This window comes from Aricia agestis, chromosome 1 (genome assembly GCF_905147365.1).
Source record: "Aricia agestis chromosome 1, ilAriAges1.1, whole genome shotgun sequence".
NCBI lineage: Eukaryota > Metazoa > Arthropoda > Insecta > Lepidoptera > Lycaenidae > Aricia > Aricia agestis.
In genome coordinates, this window is record NC_056406.1 from 2,204,232 (window position 1) to 2,225,113 (window position 20,882).

Consider the following 20,882-nt stretch of genomic DNA (forward strand, 5'->3'; position numbering starts at 1 on the left):
GCAGTCCTACCTATAACATGCAGGTGTTGCTTTTTAGATTATTTTTTTGCAATAAGAACATATAAATAACATATTTTGTATTAATTTTAAAGCTTCCTTGAATAGTTATGGCTAAATGAAAAGCCGTCTACGGTAAGGCATTTTTCAAATATTAATTGAAACATATAAATGCTTCCAAAATACCTGCCCGTTTTTTAAAGATTTTTTCCTCCTAGTTAATGCCACAGATTCTGTATAAAAATTACCGTTTAATAATTTTACGCGATTCCAAGAGATAAACAAAACTCTACCTCGTTTTTTCCCGTAAATAATAATTAATTACTATTCTTATTTGCCAAATTATAAGCTTCCTCATTCCCAGTCATTAAGCATCGCTAAGTTGCTAAATATTAATGAAATTTAATTACTTTTTGCTACATTAAATATTAGGCATTCTCAGTGCAAATTTATCCTTGCACAGGAAAATCATTAAATACTTTAAAAATTACGTATCAATTATATCGGCAGTATGCCAGTAAAAAGCTGTTTTTATTTTTAAAACCTGTAGAGAATTAACGCAAGTCCATCCAGTTAAAATGGTGTTGCCATATTGTACAGAGTATGTGTTCAGGTTCACTTCGCACAAAAACGCTAGGCATCGCTGCGATGCGCAGACCGCAGTACGTAGTTTGAGATTATGTTATGACTTGAAATGTACCACGGTCCACGTCGTTGTGGTGTGAACTGACCTTGAAACATAAACCATAAGTTCCTACAGACTACGGAACCATAGACAATCTTTATTTGTGTTTTAATCTAACAAATTATATTGTAAATAAGCTTGTAGGTTTAGACGTTGAATGATTTGATTTGTCGTCGCCTTATAGATGTAAAGGTGGTTGCACATGAGCGTTTGTGTCGCTGCGATTGAAGCATTGCTGATAGTAAATTTTAATTAAAATATTTTTTATTTAATTTAAGAATAAATTTGTCTTATATTATTTTTGTAATATTTCGTCGTATACGTCCTCAACTCATCAGGAAAAAGTTTTGTAGGCCAAGTAAAGGCCTTTGATAGAAATACATATTTCATTTTTATTCATAAAGTTTAAATATGACTGTTCCAGTAAAATTACTGTAAACTTTTATAACATCTGATTCATGCTAATTTTTTTTTCTTAGATCTAAAAGTTATTTTAACTGAACATACTATATATAGCTCCCACACCGGTTTCGGTGACGGTGGCCGGTTTCATTGAAACCAGGCCAAGCTACGCAGGAGTAATTTTATAGTGCCCAAGTGTTTGCGCAGTACACAAGAGCACTCTCTATTCCTCTACTCTCATAACCCAGTGGGACGGCAGACCGACACGACCGGCGAGAGATCAGGCGCAGGACCAACTTTTTACATGCCCATCCGACGCATGGATCATCTTACTTGTCAGACAATCAGGTGATCAGCCTGCATTGTCCTAACCAAACTTGGAAATAACATGTTTCCAACGCGGGAATCGAACCCACGACCTCCGAGTCAAGAGTCGCGCTCTGTACCACTAGACCACGGAGGCGTAACTGAACAACTTTGGCTGCAAATAAGTAGAAAGATACGTTGAAATAAAACACTCGTATCCTCTGATAAAATAAATAAAGCTTTTTTAGTGCATGTAGTGTGCTTGTAGCACGCTGTACCTCACTCTCACAACCTCAACTTACTAATTTGTTTGTTGTTAACTCCAAAAATAATAAAATATATTAAAATCGAATTTACCGAAACTTTTAATTGTATAAGCCTGGGGTTTTGAATCGGTTATTGTTATAAATTTGACAATAATGGTAGTCGTGTATGTTGTTGCAGATGTGTTTGTTGAAATAAACGAATTAGGACTTTATTGTAATATCCAGGGTATATTCTTTATTATGTAATAGGTAACTCCGCACTGAAACAAAACAGTCCACAAATAGATGTTGCCAGTAATGATATTGATAATTCTAACATGTTTATTGTTTACTGTTTCAAATGTATTTCTACTACGACTGGACTTCCCTGGATTTCAAATACTTCTTACATCGCGTTTGCAGGGCAGCAATCTTGAAGCCTACTGTTAAGTTACTCATGTTATATCTGTGTGGATGATTTTATCGAGTACAATGAGTTGTTACCATTCCTTTGATGGCTTTCGTGTTTATGAAATGTAAATTTTAGTAGTAAGTTTCATTAATATAAATTATGAGCTAGATTATTTTGTAAGTGAATAATTTTATAATGTTTTTCAATGTGAAAATGCGGCTAGTGATGTTAGATTAGAAACAGGTTTAGTACGCCATAATGAGCCAGACGTTCAGAATTTCAGCTCGTAGATTTAGATTATATTTAATCGAAAGTTGACAAATAAAAAAAATTATAAGTAAATGAAAATTTAGACGAATTAACGTTCAATTGTTCCATAAAATATCATAATTATTATTATATTGCTTGTTTTGACAAAATGTATGCACGCAAAATTGATAAATCAAATCTGTCGTTAAATAGGCCAGTTAATTAGACGCCTAGACCCATCGAATACTTAAATTAAATACGAGTTGGAATAATTCTTGATCGTTAGAGATTCTTAATTGTTTAAAATATTTTTGTAAAAACGCATGAACGGCTTATTCATCAAGTTAGCTGGCAAATTTAACGCTGTGGCTGCGATTTTTTAAAATGAAATAAGGGGGCAAACGAGCAAACGGATCCCCTGAAGGAAAGCAACTTCCGTCGCCCATGGACACTCGCAGAATCAGAAGAGCTGCAGGTGCGTTGCCGGCCTTTTAAGAGTGAATAGAGTAATAGGGGAGGGTAGGGAAGGGAATAGGGGAGGGTAGGGAAGGAAATAGGAGGGGGTAGGAAAGGGTAGGGGATTGGGCCTCCGGTAAACTCACGGCGAAACACAGCGCAAGTGCTGTTTCACGCCGGTTTTCTATGAGCTCGTGGTATTTCTCCGGTTGAGCCGGCCCATTCGTGCCGAAGCATGGCTCTCCCACGTCTACACGTTATATATCTGTCTATGTAAAATGTTATATCTGTCACGTTGGGACAGATATAACATTGCGTACGTAGTGTATGTATTTTCACAGCCGAAGTACATTACACAAGTGTATTAACTATTACCTATTGGCCATAACTATAACCCCCTTGGAGTAAAGTTATGTAGCGACTAAAATATTAATTCATCAATTCTTTAAATAGCTTTTCGTAGTTACAAGGTAAAAAATTATTAAAAGTACATTTAGACTGGGTTGCACCAGAGGCGTGGGTAAAGTTAAAGTTAAATATGGCGTCTAAACACCCCATATTCTCATACGACATCTGTCAATTTTTCCGGTTATAGTTAAGGTTAAAGTTAAAGTTAGTTGGTGCAACCCAGTTTAAAGGTTATGCTTTCGTTTTGCAATAAGTATCAAGCTTGAGTTTTGTGTGGTTTTGATAAAAATTGCGTTTATTAGGTTTTGCGCTTTTAAAGATACATAAACAGATTTTTATTGGATTCAGTATATTTAATACAGTTTTACAGTAACTGTACTGCACAAAATTTTAACAGTGTTGATGATGCCTGCTAATGATGCCTGCTAATTCCTTTATAAAACAGTTTTAAATAAATGTTAAAAATAATGGAAACTTTTTATAAACCACATTAATTGTAACCATGCTTTCGCGATTTTTTTTTGCATTCAGAAATGTTGTAATTTTATTATACGAATATTTTCAAACATTGTGATAATTTAGATTTAAATTGCACTTTGGTAAGGGTCGATTTTAAGTTAAAATATGTTTACCGAGATCTTTATATGGACACCTTATATGGAATAATAATATAATAATATTATTATAAAAAGACAATCATTTAACTGTACGAATTTTTATTTTTCTAATTCCTTACGGAAATGTTATATAATATTATTTGCATATTTTTGTTACATGTTTTGTTTTGAACATGCGTTTACCGCGTGCGTAAGCGTCAGTGTGCTACAACCCTAATACCAAGTCAAAACTTCAGACCGAATGAAAAAGTGAAGATGGAGCAATAAAAAAATGATCGGTTATGGGACTTTGTCTTCACTTCTCTATTTGGTCTCAGGTGCCGACAGTTGTTATTGTATTACTGTACTTAATTGTGTTTTGTTTACAATTTTTATTTGTTATCTACGACATTATGAAATTATCTTTATATATTTTTATTCACAATTCCAGTTTATTGTAATTTAAATAATATATCGTACTAACAATTTAGAAAGTTGTATCATTTTTCCTTCATAAAGCAACATAGAAATTTATTTCATAAGAGTAAAGTTGTAACTTACCACAAGACGCCAGCAACTTCAGTCTCCAGTGCACTAAAATTCGGACTGCCGGCCCTACCGGCCACACGCGCCGCAGCGGTAGAGACTAGAGCACAGAGTACTTTATTATATTTATATAGAAATAACTCAAAGGCCTAGACGGGAAACTACTAGTGGCGCCGTCTGATAGTAAGCGTCTGAACTACATCGTGTATCGATTCAAGCGGCAGCCTACATACATATAAATATGTATGCTACATACATATAAATTTAGATGTGGGAGAGCCATGCTTCGGCACGAATGGGCCGGCTCGACCGTATAAATACCACGTTCTCACAGAAAACCGGCGTGAAACAGCGCTTGCGCTGTGTTTCGCCGAGTGAGTGAGTTTACCGGAGGCCCAATCCCCTAACCCCTACCCTATTCCCTTCCCTACCCTCAACTATTCCCTTCCCTTCCCTACCCTCCCGTATTACCCTATTCCCTCTTAAAAGGCCGGCAACGCACTTGCAGCTCTTCTGATGCTGCGAGTGTCCATGGGCGACGGAAGTTGCTTTCCATCAGGTGACCCGTTTGCTCGTTTGCCCCCTTATTTCATAAAACAATAAAAAAATAAAAAAAAACTTCACAGATTGTGTATATCTGATTCCGCTGTAACAACATATACTAAAAACTTTCTATATATAATAAAGTACTCTGTGCTAAAAACTAAATAAAATTAAGATTCAAGGGAGGATCCCATACAACAAACGTGATTTTTTGCCCTTTTTGGCTCCTAATCTATAATGGCTATATTATGTAGACACATGATTTTTTTTTACGAAATCCTCAACTATGTGTGTACTTTAATATTTAATCGCAAAATTAAAATAAAATAAATAATTAAGAGGGGCTCCCATACAAAAAACATTTTTTCCCTGCTTTCGCTCTATAACGGTACGGAACCCTTCGTGCGCGTGTCCGACTCGCACTTGGCCGATTTTTTTTTCTATTTAATTGTACATTATTGTCTATCAACATCGCTTTCACGAGAAATAAGTATCACAAAAACAAAGGAAATAACTAGTTGATTCGAAGTAGATACCACACTGTCTATCTCAGATTTATTTTTTCAAATTATCGGTTTCGGTTATGGTTTAGAAAAAAATGAATAACATATTTTCAATCTACTATTTATGCTCTACTTTGCTGTACATAAACTATTTTAATCGACTATGGGTCCTTTAAAAATGTAAGGCATTGTGCTAAAGCCTAACCTTGCATACCAGTTTAAAAAAATGTTTGACGCACTCGGCACTTGACATTTTTGACATGTCATTGTTTCTGTCATAATTTACGTGACTTGGCAAGTATTTTACAAAACAAATATTTTAATAATTTATCAAAATTAAGTGCAGACAAAGATAAAATCTAGTTTCAATCGATATTTGCGTTTGTAAATTAGTTCTTTACTTCTCTCAAATGTCGCCAGCTGTAGTGATATAGTTTTTATCGATTAAAAAAATTTGCGTTATAAACGGTAAGTCATTCGAAAGTTAGCGGGCGGTTTTGGCTTTTCTGTTTGTTTAAATGCATGTTAAACCTCTAGCTTACGTAACTAAGTTCTTGAATTAATGTAAACTATAAATTAAAGTCAACATGACAATATGCGGTATATTAGTCTGTCGAACAAATTTATTTTGCCGTGTGTCCTTATTTTCAGGTAATTGAGCTTTTTTATTTTGCAAAGTAACCTACAACACGCAGAAATTAACTCGGCACTTACTTCTATAAAGTTTCCTTAGAATGAGGTGCTTATTTAACTTATAGGTGTTATACATTTATGCAGAGTTCTTGCTAGTGCCCCTATAGTATTAAAACTTATATATATAACCTATTTTTTTTTTACAGCAAGAAAGATGTCTAATACATCTGTTAGCATAAAGTTCAAGTCTAGGCTGACGGAGTCTGACCCCGAGCAGAAGCCTGTTCTGTTCATTGGACAGCCTGCCCACCTCTCAGCTCTGTCATGGCAGGATGTCAAGTGCAAGCTGGAGCCAAGAGTGACAGAAGAGGTAAGATGTTTCTCCATTCTGTCTGTTCTGTGTAATACTATAAGGGTGAAGCCAAACAAGCGTAATTTGTGAGTCGCAGAATTTCTGCTGGCAGAAATTCTGTTGCACTGCCACACAAGCATAGTTTTGTGAGTTATAAGTCGGGGAATTTCAGTCGCAGAAAGTTGGGCTGCCAGATGAGTGCATTTTATTCAGTCGCTGTCCAATGTTTATACCAGGTGTTTGTGTCGTGCAATGGAACCGTTGAAAATTTTGTGCATTTATGTAGCATATTTAGAAGACACAGAAGATAATGTCAGAAAAAGAAGCTGGGTAAATACACTTAATAAGGAAATACTGAGGGCTTGGACAGTTTCACACCTTATATGAAAAATTATCTGTAAATCCAGATATTTGAAAAGTACTATCACTTGCAATAAATTTGTTATTATAGCGGCAACAGATATACACAATCTGTGAATATTTCAGAAATCTAGCTAAAGTGGTTATTGAGATACAACCTGGTGACGGACAGACGGACAGAAAATGGAGTCTTAGTAATAGGGTCCCATTTTTAACCCTTTGGGTACGGAACCCTAAAAATGTTAATGAAGTAAAAATAATTAAGTAATAGTATAAAAGAAATACAAATGATAATAATAGTAATAAAAACGAAATAAATGTACATATTACATTTACGCTGCAAAAATATTTTTACACTCAAAAATATCCCCAAATTACTCCCTAAAAACCCACTGTTTTTATTTTTTCCCACTAAATTTAGTAGGAAATCCCCATAGTTGGCAATACTGCCCGCGCTCCCCGCGAACTGAATTTGGTTGGTCGTGCGAGCTGGCAGACAACTCATTTTGAGTCACCGTATGAATCAAACAGAACTTTTGTATGAAACTGAATGCAGCAGAATTCTGCCGAACCGACATTCTACGACTCTCACAAATAACGCTCATTTGGCTTTGTCTTAAGAATATGCTGTATGACAAAAAGTGAAAAACAATTGTATGGAAGTTAATTCCATACAAATGGTTTTTATATAATGTTGAGATATACCAACTATGGACATCGTAAGACATATTTTAACTTTGCTCACTTATGTAATTTTTACAGGCCTGGAAACGTGGGCTGTCAGTAGCTAGTGCAGGGGATACAGTAGAGCTATGGCCAAAAGCCGCTACTGTCGGGATCCTGCCACCCAAGGTGTCTCGTCATGCCACACCGGCTCGGTCTCATGTCATCAGTAAGCTAGTGCGCAGCGCTCTTCGCAGTGCTGCTGATGAGTACATTGTGGTGAGTCAATATTAAATTACTTGTACTATCAGAGAAGTTGGCGTTATCAGATGGCGGACCTGCGGGCTGCGTAGATTGGTTGTGTTATGTCTGTAATGTATTTGTAACTACCTGCGTACGCGCGGGTGTGTGTGTGACGTCGCCGAATCACTCGAGAATAAACGGTTGCGCTATAGTGCGCGCGGAACTAGTTGGCCGCGCCTTAGTTATGTGAGGACGGAGAGGGGGGTGGTATTTCTCCGGTCGAGCCGGCCCATTCGTGCCGAAGCATGGCTCTCCCACGTCTAACATCTCTCCTTACCTTTACGCGGCGGCAGTCAGCGGCACGTGTTGCAGTTGTGCAACACGTGCCGCTGACTGCCGCCGACACGTGCCGTCGCCTGCCGTCGAGTGCCGCCGACACGTGCCGTTCGTCTGTAAGCGGTCTAACATTAAATCTACATAGTATGACCAAATGATATAGGTCTGTTAACTGCCTGCCTATGAATCAATTTCTTCAATGGTACAATGTAACATAATATAATTATCTTATTGTGTGCATTGTATGACAATAAATCTATCAAATTCTATTATTGCAATTATTGTTCATTAATCATTACTATTCATACTTTAGATAGATAGATAGAAAATGCTTTATTTGTACAAAAATTAGAAACTAAATTACAATTTAAAATAATATATGAACCTGTACAAATAGGCGGTCTTACCGCTGAAAGCGTTTTCTTCCAGACAACCTTACTTTACTATGTGCTTTGTAGTTTGTATATACTTTACTACTATATTGTACTTTGTATCTATCCATTATCCATTTATTTTCATACAGAAAGAAAATATATCAAATTGAATTATTGCTAAACACAAATAAAACACAATATTACTTGCACTTTTTCCACTATATTCATTAATTACTACAAAATTTAACTTAAACACGACCGGTTTCGATATAAATCATCATCAGGTGTACTTAACGTCGGTAGTTTTGAATAATTAAATATAATCAAAACAAATATTAGGGTTGTCAGCATCATGGTATTTTTTACAATTTGGTAAAATTTCCACCAAGAACCGACAGTACAATCAATTATATATATGAATTATTGCTATTGCTATATTATATACATTGTGTTGAAATTTAAGCAAATAGTTTATTGTGCATAATGGGTGAAGTGATTAATAAATATAAATGTTATCACACGCCAAAGTAGGCACACACATAAAACTGATAAGCTGAAAACATACACTCTGATAATGATATTTCAAATAAGAGTGTACTATGTATTTTTAAGTACAGTGTTCCCAAAGTGATAATGCGCATAGAAATTTTCGTAATTTTTCGGCAACGGTCGTATTTCCCGAGCGTCGGAAGACGTCGCTCCAAGCGCTGTTTTAAACTTAAGTTTAAAAAAAACAGCGCTTTGCAGCGACGCAGAGGCGACTGACGTTCCTTGGACGTTACCGTGGTAACGCCGCGATGGCCTCCCGGCACTTATTGACGGACCGGCGACAGCGGACAGCCACCGGCTATATAATATATTTACTTCTATTTCCTTTGAACAAGGTCCAAAATGCAAGTTTCATAGATTCGGGTGTTTTCGTGATTACGGCAATTAGCGAAGATTTCTATGCGCATTATTAATTTGGGAGTACTGTACATCTTGATTAAATACCCCGGTTCTGTAACAATTGAAATTAATTTAATTTTTTTTGCAGCTGGTATGTCGCAAGAGAGACTTGTTGGCCAGTGCAGTGGCTATTGCACGCTGTGTGCCACTGTACTCGGCTCGCTCTGCACTCGGGCCCCTGCCCACCGATGGGCCCAGCAGCCCAGTCACTCCCACTAAGAGAAATCTGACTGTGGAAATACAATTGGCACAGCCTGGTAAACAAATCACATTAATATTATAGTTTATGAAATGATTAATAATATGAGGATTATTAAACTTGCTCAGTCATTTTCTGCTCATAATTTTATTTTATTTAGGCCAAACAGCAAACTGTACAAAATAACATAATATTATGTACATAGAATGTTTAGGAATATCACAATATACATAATATACAGAACATACATACTCTCTTACTTAATGGTCTCTAAAAGAAAATACTAATACCTGATTAATTAAATACAGATTACTCCCAAGAGGGTGACTGTGAGGATGTGGAGCTCATGGACCCTGTTCTTCTGGAGACGACTCTGTCATCAGACGAGCTGTGCACCGTGCAGGATGTGGTCAACTCCGTGCGTCTAGCGGCCATGATCACTGACATGCCGGCTAACATTATGACCATTGATGCGTTTATTGAGGTACAGCGGATTTTCAGCGTCACATCTGTCGCGAATTTTCTATAACCGCTAAAAAGGGGCCCCCTTTTTAGCGGTTATAGAAAATTCGCGGCTTTTAGCGTAGCGCGGTGCGGTTAGCGGAGCGCGGCTCAAGCGGAACAGAAAGAACTTCACTCTTTCAGTCCAGCGGCTACGATTTGCGACGAACTTCACTATTGGCGCAAGTGGCGCCAAACTCGCGCAGCGGATATCGAGGGAAAGAGAGGATTATATATAGGACAGGATCGATAAGACCTCGTCCAATGTCATAACAGTGCACAAACACAACAACACATGGCGTTATAAATTATATGCGGCAACAATTCATAGAAATATAACAAACGGCGCCTTCACTTTATGTGTAAAGAGGTTACAGACAGAAACAATTTTTAACCGACTTCCAAGAAACGAGGAGGTTATAAATATTATATTTTAATTATTGTATTCAATTTGTGTATTTGTGTCCTCAATCATTTATCCCTAAATGATTGACGACAGAAAATGCCAGTCCCAATGTATGTTTATTTTTCTCTATGATGCCTGTCCACAGTCTTAAATACACTTTTGGCACTAAGCATTGTTAATTTGTAAATTGTATGATTTCATTCTATTTTTCATTTCATGATTAGTTTGCACAAGACATTGTTCAGTATTTGACCTTTTTTTTCCTTTCAGGAAGCGCACAAAGTAGCCAAGGAGCTCGACCTGGCTCCGCCCACCGTCATCCGAGGCGAGGAGCTGAAAGCGCGCGGCATGGGCGGCATCTACGGTGTGGGGAAGGCCGCGGAACAGCCGCCCGCTCTCGTGGTGCTGTCCTACCGCCCGCCCTCGGCCACCGAGAGCGTGGCCTGGGTCGGCAAGGGCATCATATATGACACTGGTGGCCTGAGCATGAAGTCCCCGGTATGTTATTCTTAATTTATTGATCTGAATAGAATATAATAAGCTATTCTATTATTATAATATATATTAATAATTTAATTTAATCCACTAAAATTATGTTCATTTTTCACTGAACATCATTTTACTGTAATATACATTTTATTATAATTTACAGAATTAGGTAAGCTATATTATGTCTAGTGTTAAGACTTTTATATTGTGGCGGTTCAATCAGTGGTAAGCCCCGAGTCGTGCTATCGTATTAAGGCAACACTTTTAATAGTTCTCTGACCGAATTCCAGAAATTCGATAGCGTAATTCTCGAAGCTTCGATTGGTCCGCAACAATAACACGGTTTTTAGGCTAAGCTTAGCTAGCTCTCTGATTTTTACATATATTTCTTTCATCATCCATTTTAGACCTGCCCTATGTCACCAGTACTTATATTTCCCTTGTATTCCAGTCGTCGATGCTAGGCATGAAGGGCGACTGCGGCGGCGCGGCGGGCGTGCTGGGCGCGTTCCGGTCCACCGTGCTTGCCGGCTGCCGCGCCCAGCTCCACGCCGTGCTCTGCCTCGCCGAGAACAGCGTCGGCCCGCGCGCCACCAGGTACACACACACACACGGTCACACACAAACACACACACATATACAGGGACAGAAACATATAAACATGCTAAACACAATAGGCGACTGAACTGACGCCAATCTGCAAACTCACATATACTTTTAATACGTGGTAGAGCCTAGAGCACGTGCGCGGCTGTGTTTCGCCGAGTGATTGAGTTTACCTACCCTTGTCCCTTCCCTATTCCTTTCCTTACCCTCCCCTATTCCCTTTTAAAAGGCGGGCAACGCACCTGTAGCTCTTCTTATGTTGCGAGTGTCCATGGGCGATGGAAGTTGCTTTAAAACAGGTGATCCGTTTGCTCGTTTGCCCCCTTATTTCATAAAAAAAAATATGCACTTATACAGGGACAAAACACACATAAACTGCACACATACACAGGGACAAAAACATAATATAAACATGCTAAACATAATGGCCGACTGAGCTGACTGGCCTACGCCAGTCTGCAAACAGCGTTAGCTTAGGTATTAGGTACTTTTTAAACGCACAGAATTTATTGACGAAAAATTATATTTACAGGCCTGATGATATCCACCAGCTGTATTCAGGAAGGACTGTGGAGATCAACAACACTGACGCTGAAGGTAAATCATCATTTTTACTGCTTTAAAGATTATTATTATTACTATAGGCGCTAGATGCAGATAAACATACTTATAATAATAGTTGACACCCGCAACTCCGTTACGCTAAAGTTCGTTTATCACGCCTGAACCGTACATTTTTCCGGCATAAAAATCTTATGTCCTTTCCTGGGACTCAAAGTATCCCCATACAAAATTTCAGCAAAATCGATTCAGCGATTTGGGCGTGAAGAGGTAATAGACAGACAGACACACTTTTGCATTTACAATTTCTTGCGATGATAATTATCTAAATTGTAAAAAAAACGCACTTGCAGGCCGTCTGGTGCTGGCGGATGGCGTGACGTACGCGCACCGCGACCTCAAGGCCACCACCATCGTCGACATGGCCACGCTCACTGGAGCACAGGTGAGAAAAAACATCAACACCTGCAGGTGTAGCATGGTTACCATAGAAACGGTTTCTTTCTTCTACGGAAGAATACACAAAGTGACAGTTAGACAATGGAAATCCGCCATTTTGCCCCTAAAATCTGTCAGTCAAAAATCAAAATCAAAATTGTTTTATTTCTGAATAAATTTAAAATAAATGTTTTCAGAATGTCCTACATGATGCCTACCACCGGTTCGGGAACTAACCCGGCGAGAAGAACCGGCGTAAGAAACTCGCACGGGGCCCACTTTTTTACCAAAAAAAGTGAGAAAAAAATTAATCTTTTAAAATAAAGTTTACAATTTTGTAACTAAATATTATATACAATATCCACATACATAATTGTAAGTCCTATAATAATGAAGAAGTAGCCTTGCAAGAAGCCATCCAAGAACTTTTTTAAATTTATTAATGGAAAGATTTTGAACGGTTTCTGGGATTTTGTTGTAAAGCAACAAAATCCCAGAAAACGTTCAAAATCTTTCCATTAATAAATTTAAAAAAGTAGTTAAAGAACGTTTGTGTGCCAAAGCCTATTATAAGGTCAATGATTTCATAAACGATGGCACACCTTGGGAGTAGGATGGCTTCTTGCAAGGCTACTTCTTCATTATTATAGGACTTACAATTATTATGTATGTGGATATTGTATATAATATTTAGTTACAAAATTGTAAACTTTATTTTAAAAGATTAATTTTTTTCTCACTTTTTTTGGTAAAAAAGTGGGCCCCGTGCGAGTTTCTTACGCCGGTACGCCGTACATTGACCTTTAAAAGATTTACTGACTACTAAGTCTGATCACCGGCATATCTAGCTTGTGCTTATTTCTAGTATTCCTAGAGTGAATATCACTTTTAACTTTAAATTTACTTATATTTTTTCTAACATATATTACATTATCCAAAATTTACCTCGCAGAGATTCTAAAGCAGACATTTTATAAATAGAACGTATGGCTCGCTTCTGCAGCACAAATATTGTATTAATGTCGGCAGCGTTTCCCCATAAAAGGATTCCATACGACATCCTACTATGAAAATAACTAAAATATACTAATCGTGCCGTGTCTTTGTCAGAAATTTCCCTAATTTTTCTGACTGCATATGCTGCAGAACTATGCATACCTGCAAGATTAACAATATGAGGACCCCACTGTAATTTACTATCAAGTGTTATACCTAAGAATACAGTGTTGTCTACTAAATTCATCTTCTCATCATTTAATACTACATTGGTTTGGACTTGCCTAACATTGGGCAAAGTAAACTTTATACATTTAGTTTTACTAGAATTTAAAAGTAAGTTATTAACATTAAACCAATGTACTATTTTTGAGAGAGCACTGTTTACCTCGTCGTAGTTCGACTGTTATCGCTTCACTTTAAAAATAAGTGAAGTGTCATCAGCAAAAAGCACTGTCTCATTATTATTGCCCTTAACTAGATAAGGTAAGTCATTTATATAGATGAGAGAAAGAAATGGGCCTAATATAGATCCCTGTGGGACACCTAATTCTATTTTGGTTCCTTTGGACCTTTTACTATTTACCTCAACCCTTTGAGTGCTATTTTTAAGGTAAGAAGTCAAAAGGCTGAGAGCAGAGTCTTAAATTCCGTAGTGGCGCAATTTCCTGATCAATGTAGCATGCTCAACACAATCGAAGGCTTTGGAGAGATCGCAAAACACACCTAAGGCATCCTGCGACTCCTCCCATGCCTCAAAAATACTGCAAAGAAGTCCTATACCAGCATCCGTTGTGGATCGACCCTTAGTAAATCCGTATTGATTATCATGTAGTAAATTATTTGAATTAAAATGTACTAGTAATTGTTTTAAAATATTTTTTTCAAATATTTTACTAAAGCTCGGTGAATTGATATAGGCCTGAAATTCGTGGGATCCGATTTAGTTCCGGCTTTGAATAAAGGAACAATCTTGCTATGCTTCATTAAGTCAGTCACCATTTTTTATACAGTCATTGAAAATCATTGCTAAATGAGGAGCTACGATGTCAATTATTGATCTAATAATTTTTGTGGACATGCCCTAGAGATCAGCAGTATTTTTAATACTCAACAATTTAAAGGTATCAATATTATTTCTGGGGTTAATTTCTCTAAACTTAAAATTGACATCACATTCCTTTACATTGTCTCTGAGTAGCTTTTCGGCAGCTTCAGGCGAAGAATTTAAATTTTTTGTAGTTGAGACCGGAATGTCAGCAAGAAAACTTTTCAAAGACCGTCGCAACTTCTTGATCATTAGTAATCTTTTTATTTTCAAAGTATAGTTCAAAATCAGAGCTACGACAGGTGACATTTCCAGTCTCACCAGCTATTACCTGCCATGTTGTTTTGATTTTATTTTTAGAGTTTTTAATTTTATTTTTATATATAAGGCTTTAGCAGCTTTACAAACTTTTCTGAAGGTTTTTGAGTAGTTTTTAACATATGCTTTAAATACTTCACTATTATTAATACGCCTTTCGTATAAGTCATATAATCTTTTCCTACTTATTTTTATTCCTTTTGTTGCCCAATTAATAAATTTAGTTTTTTTATTACTGTTTCTAACCGTTTTAGAAGTAAATATTGAATTAAATTGAGTTCTTATCACCTTAAGTAATTTATTAAAAGCTTCATCAGAGCTATGTGACCTATCCAATAAATGGATATTTGAATTTAATTTACTTCTAAATTGCTCAAAACGTTTTGTGGTCACAGGAATAAACACAAGATTTTTCTTCGCGTCACTGTCACATTTCATATTAAAATAAGCTATTTGTCCACAGTGATCAGAACTTAGCTTATTAATTATTTCTTTTTTATCAGGAATAAGATTAGTAAATATGTTGTCAATACAAGTGGCTGTAGTATCACAGACCTTTGTAGGTTCCTGAAACAAACTGAAGGTTATACGATTGAAATAAAGATGTGAATCTAACAGTAGTGGAGGTTAAATCTAATAAATTAATGTTAAAATCAACACATATAATAACCTTTTTATTAGATGCACATACTTTTGACAAAATTTGTTCCATTGTTACTTCAAAAGAATCGTATAACCCTGATGGAGGCCTGTATACGCCCACAATGATTAGATGGCTCAGCTCTATGCACGCCACTTCTATTATTCGTTCAGTAGAGAGACTCACGATATCCTTACGTTCCTTAAACTTCAAATTATTTCTGATTAAAATGAGAGAGCCTCCTCTAATGGCATTTTCTCTACTGAACGAACTTGCTATCTGGTGATTATTGAAATTGAAAATGAGTTCATTTGATTTGAACCAATGTTCAGATATACACATAATATCAATGTTAAATTCCTTTAAAAATAACTCAATTTCAAGTTCTTTACCTACCTACCTTGTAAATTCTGATGCACCAGATTAATCAAATTACATTTATTTTTCCTCAGTTTAATTGAGTCTATCAAGTTATTGGTAGGATTTTCATCATTTAGACTTGAACTTAATTCATTTGTGTAAGAGATGTCCTCCATTGTCTTATTATCTAATTTAAATAAATATTTGGAACATATTCCAAATCGTTAACACTGACTAATATTCTGCTCAATAAAAGCAGTCGGGGTACGTGGGTCTCCGTAAGTCTTGACTACACCTTATTATTGCCATAGCGTTAGTTTCAATAGAAAAATAGACAAAAAGTTTCATCAAGGCCCTTTTGCTTCAAAAATTGTGACAAATAATAAATTGATAGTAGAAGCGCAAGGAAATAGAACTGATATTCTATTTCCTTGCGCTTATACTGTCGTTATAGGATAAGGCACAAGTGCAAACGATGCACAAAACCACAGAAATGGATCTAGTTAGATAGGCCATGTGTATGTACTTCGCGTGCCATCGCGTTCCCAAAGGTTGTACAATGTCAATCTTTCGAAAGTTTGTTCTTTAGTCTGCGCTCCACCATTATCGGAATCGGACGTCAATCGGAATTCTAAAAATGTCTAATTGTGCCGTATTGGGCTGTGGAAATTCGACTAGAAACGTTGGTCTAAATAGTGGATACGTTTCCTTTCATCGGTAAGTAATTTTATTATTAAATCATGTGTCCTTTATTTTAAAATCAATTATTTAATGTCAATCGTGGGTGGTTGCAGTTTTTACCATGAAATCTACGTAACTGCGTGTGTACCCCATGATTCATAATACATTGCCGCTTTAATTAGAAAATTATAGAGCCCGTTCTGTTTGTCCGCTATTGAGCGCGCAATGGAAATAAAACAATCGATACTTTCACTCATCGCTTAGTTTCGTGGTACAGTCAATGTTCTCATTTTTCTGTCAAATGAAGCAAATAGTGTTGTACATATTCTCGATTCTAATTAATCGATTTTCGAAACAGACATGAAACAGAGGTATGATAATGTTCGCTATGATAAATTTTGTGACTCGATAATTATATTTTCTGTAATATGTATTTATGTTCCTGTTTAGTTTAGAATAATATATCACTAGCTGTCCTGGCAAGCACGTAAATAATAATCGATAAAAAAAATCGATACACCTATTAAAGTGGCAAAAGAGACGGGGCGCGGCGATGCCTTCGAATCGATTCCGCGCGTACGGGTATTCCCATCACTAAAGCGCTCTTGTGACGTCACTGAAGGTATGAAAAAAGTGACACGCTCGTGTTCATACAAATTGTAGCGACATAGCGGTTCTAACTAGATCCATTTCTGTGCACAAAACTTTATGCCTTGTCTTGTCGTAATCTTGGCACTTAGTTTAGTTGCCTGGTGTCCACATAAAAACCTACCCTATTTTCTTGTACCAAATCACAAATATCAAAACATTATTATAACTGAGATGAAACGTTTAAAAGATTCATCTTCCCCCAGGGCACAGCGACGGGCAAGCACCACGCGGCCATCCTCAGCAACCGCGACGCACTGGAGGCGCGGTGCGTGCGCGCCGGCCGCGCGTCAGGCGACCTCGCGCACGCGCTGCCCTTCGCCCCCGACCTGCACTTCCGCGAGTTCAGCAGCGCCATGGCCGACATGAAGAACAGTGTTGCTGTATGTTGACGCCAGATACTCAGATACTAACATTTCCGTGATCTAGTGGTTTAGAGCGTGGCTGGCTCTTGACTTATCGTGGATTCGATTCCGCGTTGCCATTGTGACAAATAGCCAACCAATGTTATAGTCACCAACGTCCAGCCTTATACACCCTTAAAGCTCGAAAATCGGAGCGTACAGTGCGAACGGAGCGTCGTCATTTATAATAATTTGTCAGGCGCAAAAATGACGTTCCAGTGCACGCAGTACCAAAAAAATCAATACAAAGCAACAAATCCGTCCGCTGCGTACGTTCAACCTCCGTTTACCCCATATAGTGCGTGAAACACAACAAGCAATAATTCACGCCGGTTTTCTGGCAGGCCGTATTAACCCGGTCGAGTCAGCCATGTCCCCCTTACCTAAAAAATATTTAAGTACATAGTTTATAACTTTCTGTGTCTTTATACGAGAGATAACATACACTTTGTCGGATACGTATGAAATAACTTGTTCAAGACGGTATAAGCATTTTAGTATGTTTTTACTTAAAATGTCACTGACTGTTTGTACAGGATCGCGGCAACGCGCAGCCGTCGTGTGCCGGCCTGTTCGTGCTGTCGCACCTCGGGTTTGACTACCCCGGCGACTGGCTTCACGTCGACATGGCCTCGCCCGCACACATCGTGAGTATATTATCTCATCACCATTAATATCTTATCTCTCTAACAGCCAAAGCTGATTGCTGCACTCAAGAGGGTTGAAAGTATCAATTGTGTAATCAGTATTTCAAAGCTGCGGGTTAGAGATAGTTATGTAATAGCTATCGTTGTTGCTAGCTCTGCATTTTAATGTACTCTTTGTGTGAATCCAAAGCCTACCACACATTTCTTCAAAATATGCTTAGTAGTTTTTGCATAACATCACTGACCTCCATTATACAAGTACGCTGGACTTATGATACCCTTTGAAATGACGACTATTTTTTGTGCCTATTTGAAGCGGAATCAGCGCCCCCAATGCGGCGGAAGAGAACTAAATCTGACGTAAAAATGACGTTTGAAAGTCGCCATATTGGTGCTGATAGCAGTGGTGAGAGTACTTGGAACTAATACTAGTGGTGACCACCAATAATGATTAAGCGGCCATTTGCAATTTACGTCAAATTTACTTCTCCCCCGCATTGGGGGCGCTGATTCCGCTTCAGATAGGCACAAAAAGCAGGTGGGTATCATAAGTCCAGCCAGCGTACTTGGATAATGGAGGTCAGTGCACAACGTGTATATTACCAATTTCATTAAAAAATAGATAAATACTTAATTGTAATTCTGTACAGGGTGAGCGCGCCACGGGGTACGGAGTAGCGTTGCTGAACGTGCTCTTCGGCGGATACACCAACAGCCGTCTGCTGAAGGCGCTCAGCCCGCCGCAGTAAACTAGCAAGCCAACCAGCAAGTCAACTAGCCAACCAGTGAGTTAACTAGCCAACCAGCAAGATAGCTAGCCAACCAACAGGATAACTAGCCAACCAGCAAGTTAACAAACCAGTAAGAAAATTAGTAAGCCCCCAGGATAGTTAACGAGTCAACCAGCAAGGAAACCAGCCAGAAGAAAGATTGTGGATAAAATAAAAGGTATTTGTAAGGTGCCACTAAAGAATCTTATCATTTATATATTTTATGCATTTTATGTCTTTATTTTTATACACTAGTAATGTAAACTGTATTTTAACAACACTAACATACCTCAGATAGGCTTTTAATAAAATGTGAGGCTTATGAGATGTAAGTTAATTTAAGATTTAGCGTTTGTAACAACTAAACCATATGTATTTTTAATTTTCATGTTTATTTGTTAATAATAGGTTTCAAACATAATGCAAACATTATGCACATTAACATCAAATAAAATCCAAATATGACAGTTTTAAGCAAATGTTTTTAGACTGTACCGGTTGGATTATTCTTATAGACAATAATATTGTTACATACAAAAAGTCCTATAATTACTTACCCAATAAAATATATTTAATAATATTTGTAATAGTCGCTAGGCCATATTTCGTTGTTACCCAATCAATATTAGACCCATAGTGGCAAAAAATACCATCTACTGTGGTTCTATTATAAAACATTTTTATGATTATTATACTCTTAGGGGTTGATTCAGACCAATCTATCAACCCTCGCCTCTAGTACATCGACGCTACAAAAACGCGAAACAGCGGCGAACCGATTTGCTGTCTCACTCGCCACACGACAATGCGTTATAATATGGCATCTCGCTCTATTCCTATTTCGCGTTCCGCAGCGTCGGTCGGTGTACTAGAGGCGTTGGTGTTGTTTATGACGGTAGATGTTTCAAAGAACTACAGAGTGTGCCGTTTTCATACCATAAGAATTATGATATACAAACCATTTAATTTGTAGTAAAACTATACATTGTCATGTGTTCACCATTAAATAAGATTGTATTAAAGGTTTTTAAATATTTTCTGTTTTATTTTAATCAAGTGAATATTCTAGTTCCACAGCTTTTCATCAGATGTCAATGTTTTTCGGGGCAGACCATAAAGTTAATATACCTAGCGGAATAGAGAAAGGCCTGAGCAAGAGAGATGTCACTATCAGCAACACTGCGTGGTAAAAAGAGACGTGTGATACATGACAGCAGCACTCTTTTTTTGACGTCCAGTCGGCACGTGCCGCACGTTGACAATTTAAATCTCATAGAAATCATGTTCAATCATGCTTGTGTAAGTGTATACGTACACATATTTTTCACACAGATGTAAACCAATTTCGGTTTCGTTTGACAGCTCGAGATTGTTGCTCTATTCCGCTAGGTATATTAACTTTATGGGGCAGACAGGTTTGAATAAAAGACAACAAGCAATTGTTTATTTTCTATATTTACCTTCGTTAATATTGTAATATTACGTCACAATTTATTTACTTCAATTAAACAATGCAACTACTCAGAACAAACAAAAAGTAAATGCACATTGTTATCTATCATAAAAATGCGACATGAATAAAAATTCAGACTTGCATATTTTGTTTAAACACATTGAAGTTTACTCAACAACATAATTATTATGCTTTTATTTATTGCAATAATTCCCATTTCATTTAAACCGTTCGTTCCAAAGAATCACTTAATTTTTATTTTATCTTAGATCATTTTTCGCGTCTTCATAGCAATTTCCTTTTTTATTGTAGAATAAAGTATTTAAATATTGTAATTCAATTACCGTACATAATATTATTTTCTCACAATAGGTATTCTGAACAAATGTCAATTCAAATGTAGGTAAGTAATAAAAAGTGCATACTCAAGCTATTCTATTTATTAATTATTATTATCTAA

At 37.1% G+C, this 20,882-nt stretch overlaps 1 protein-coding gene and 1 long non-coding RNA gene across 4 annotated transcripts; one reads left to right on the forward strand and one right to left on the reverse strand.

The window, feature by feature from the left end:
• Positions 1 to 714: 714 nt before the first annotated feature.
• On the reverse strand, positions 715 to 15,843 carry LOC121732690. The gene is made up of 3 exons (XR_006036423.1): positions 15,833 to 15,843; positions 15,293 to 15,296; positions 715 to 917 (listed from the first exon to the last, which is right to left on the reverse strand). It is a non-coding gene; the product is annotated as an uncharacterized LOC121732690 (long non-coding RNA).
• On the forward strand, positions 5,636 to 20,003 carry LOC121732492 (probable aminopeptidase NPEPL1). 3 transcript variants are annotated; one of them, XM_042122403.1, is made up of 12 exons: positions 5,636 to 5,816; positions 6,188 to 6,351; positions 7,456 to 7,635; positions 9,346 to 9,514; positions 9,765 to 9,940; positions 10,634 to 10,861; positions 11,304 to 11,449; positions 11,991 to 12,055; positions 12,373 to 12,464; positions 17,355 to 17,531; positions 18,089 to 18,199; positions 18,850 to 20,003. In XM_042122403.1, the coding sequence occupies exons 2-12, from the start codon at positions 6,196 to 6,198 to the stop codon at positions 18,946 to 18,948; spliced, it is 1,599 nt and encodes a 532-aa protein (XP_041978337.1). In that variant the 5' UTR covers positions 5,636 to 5,816; positions 6,188 to 6,195; the 3' UTR covers positions 18,949 to 20,003. The 3 variants fall into 3 exon arrangements, with proteins under 3 accessions (XP_041978337.1, XP_041978329.1, XP_041978343.1); XM_042122395.1 differs by lacking the exon at positions 5,636 to 5,816 and adding an exon at positions 5,868 to 5,999; XM_042122409.1 differs by lacking the exon at positions 5,636 to 5,816 and adding an exon at positions 6,069 to 6,087.
• Positions 20,004 to 20,882: the final 879 nt, after the last annotated feature.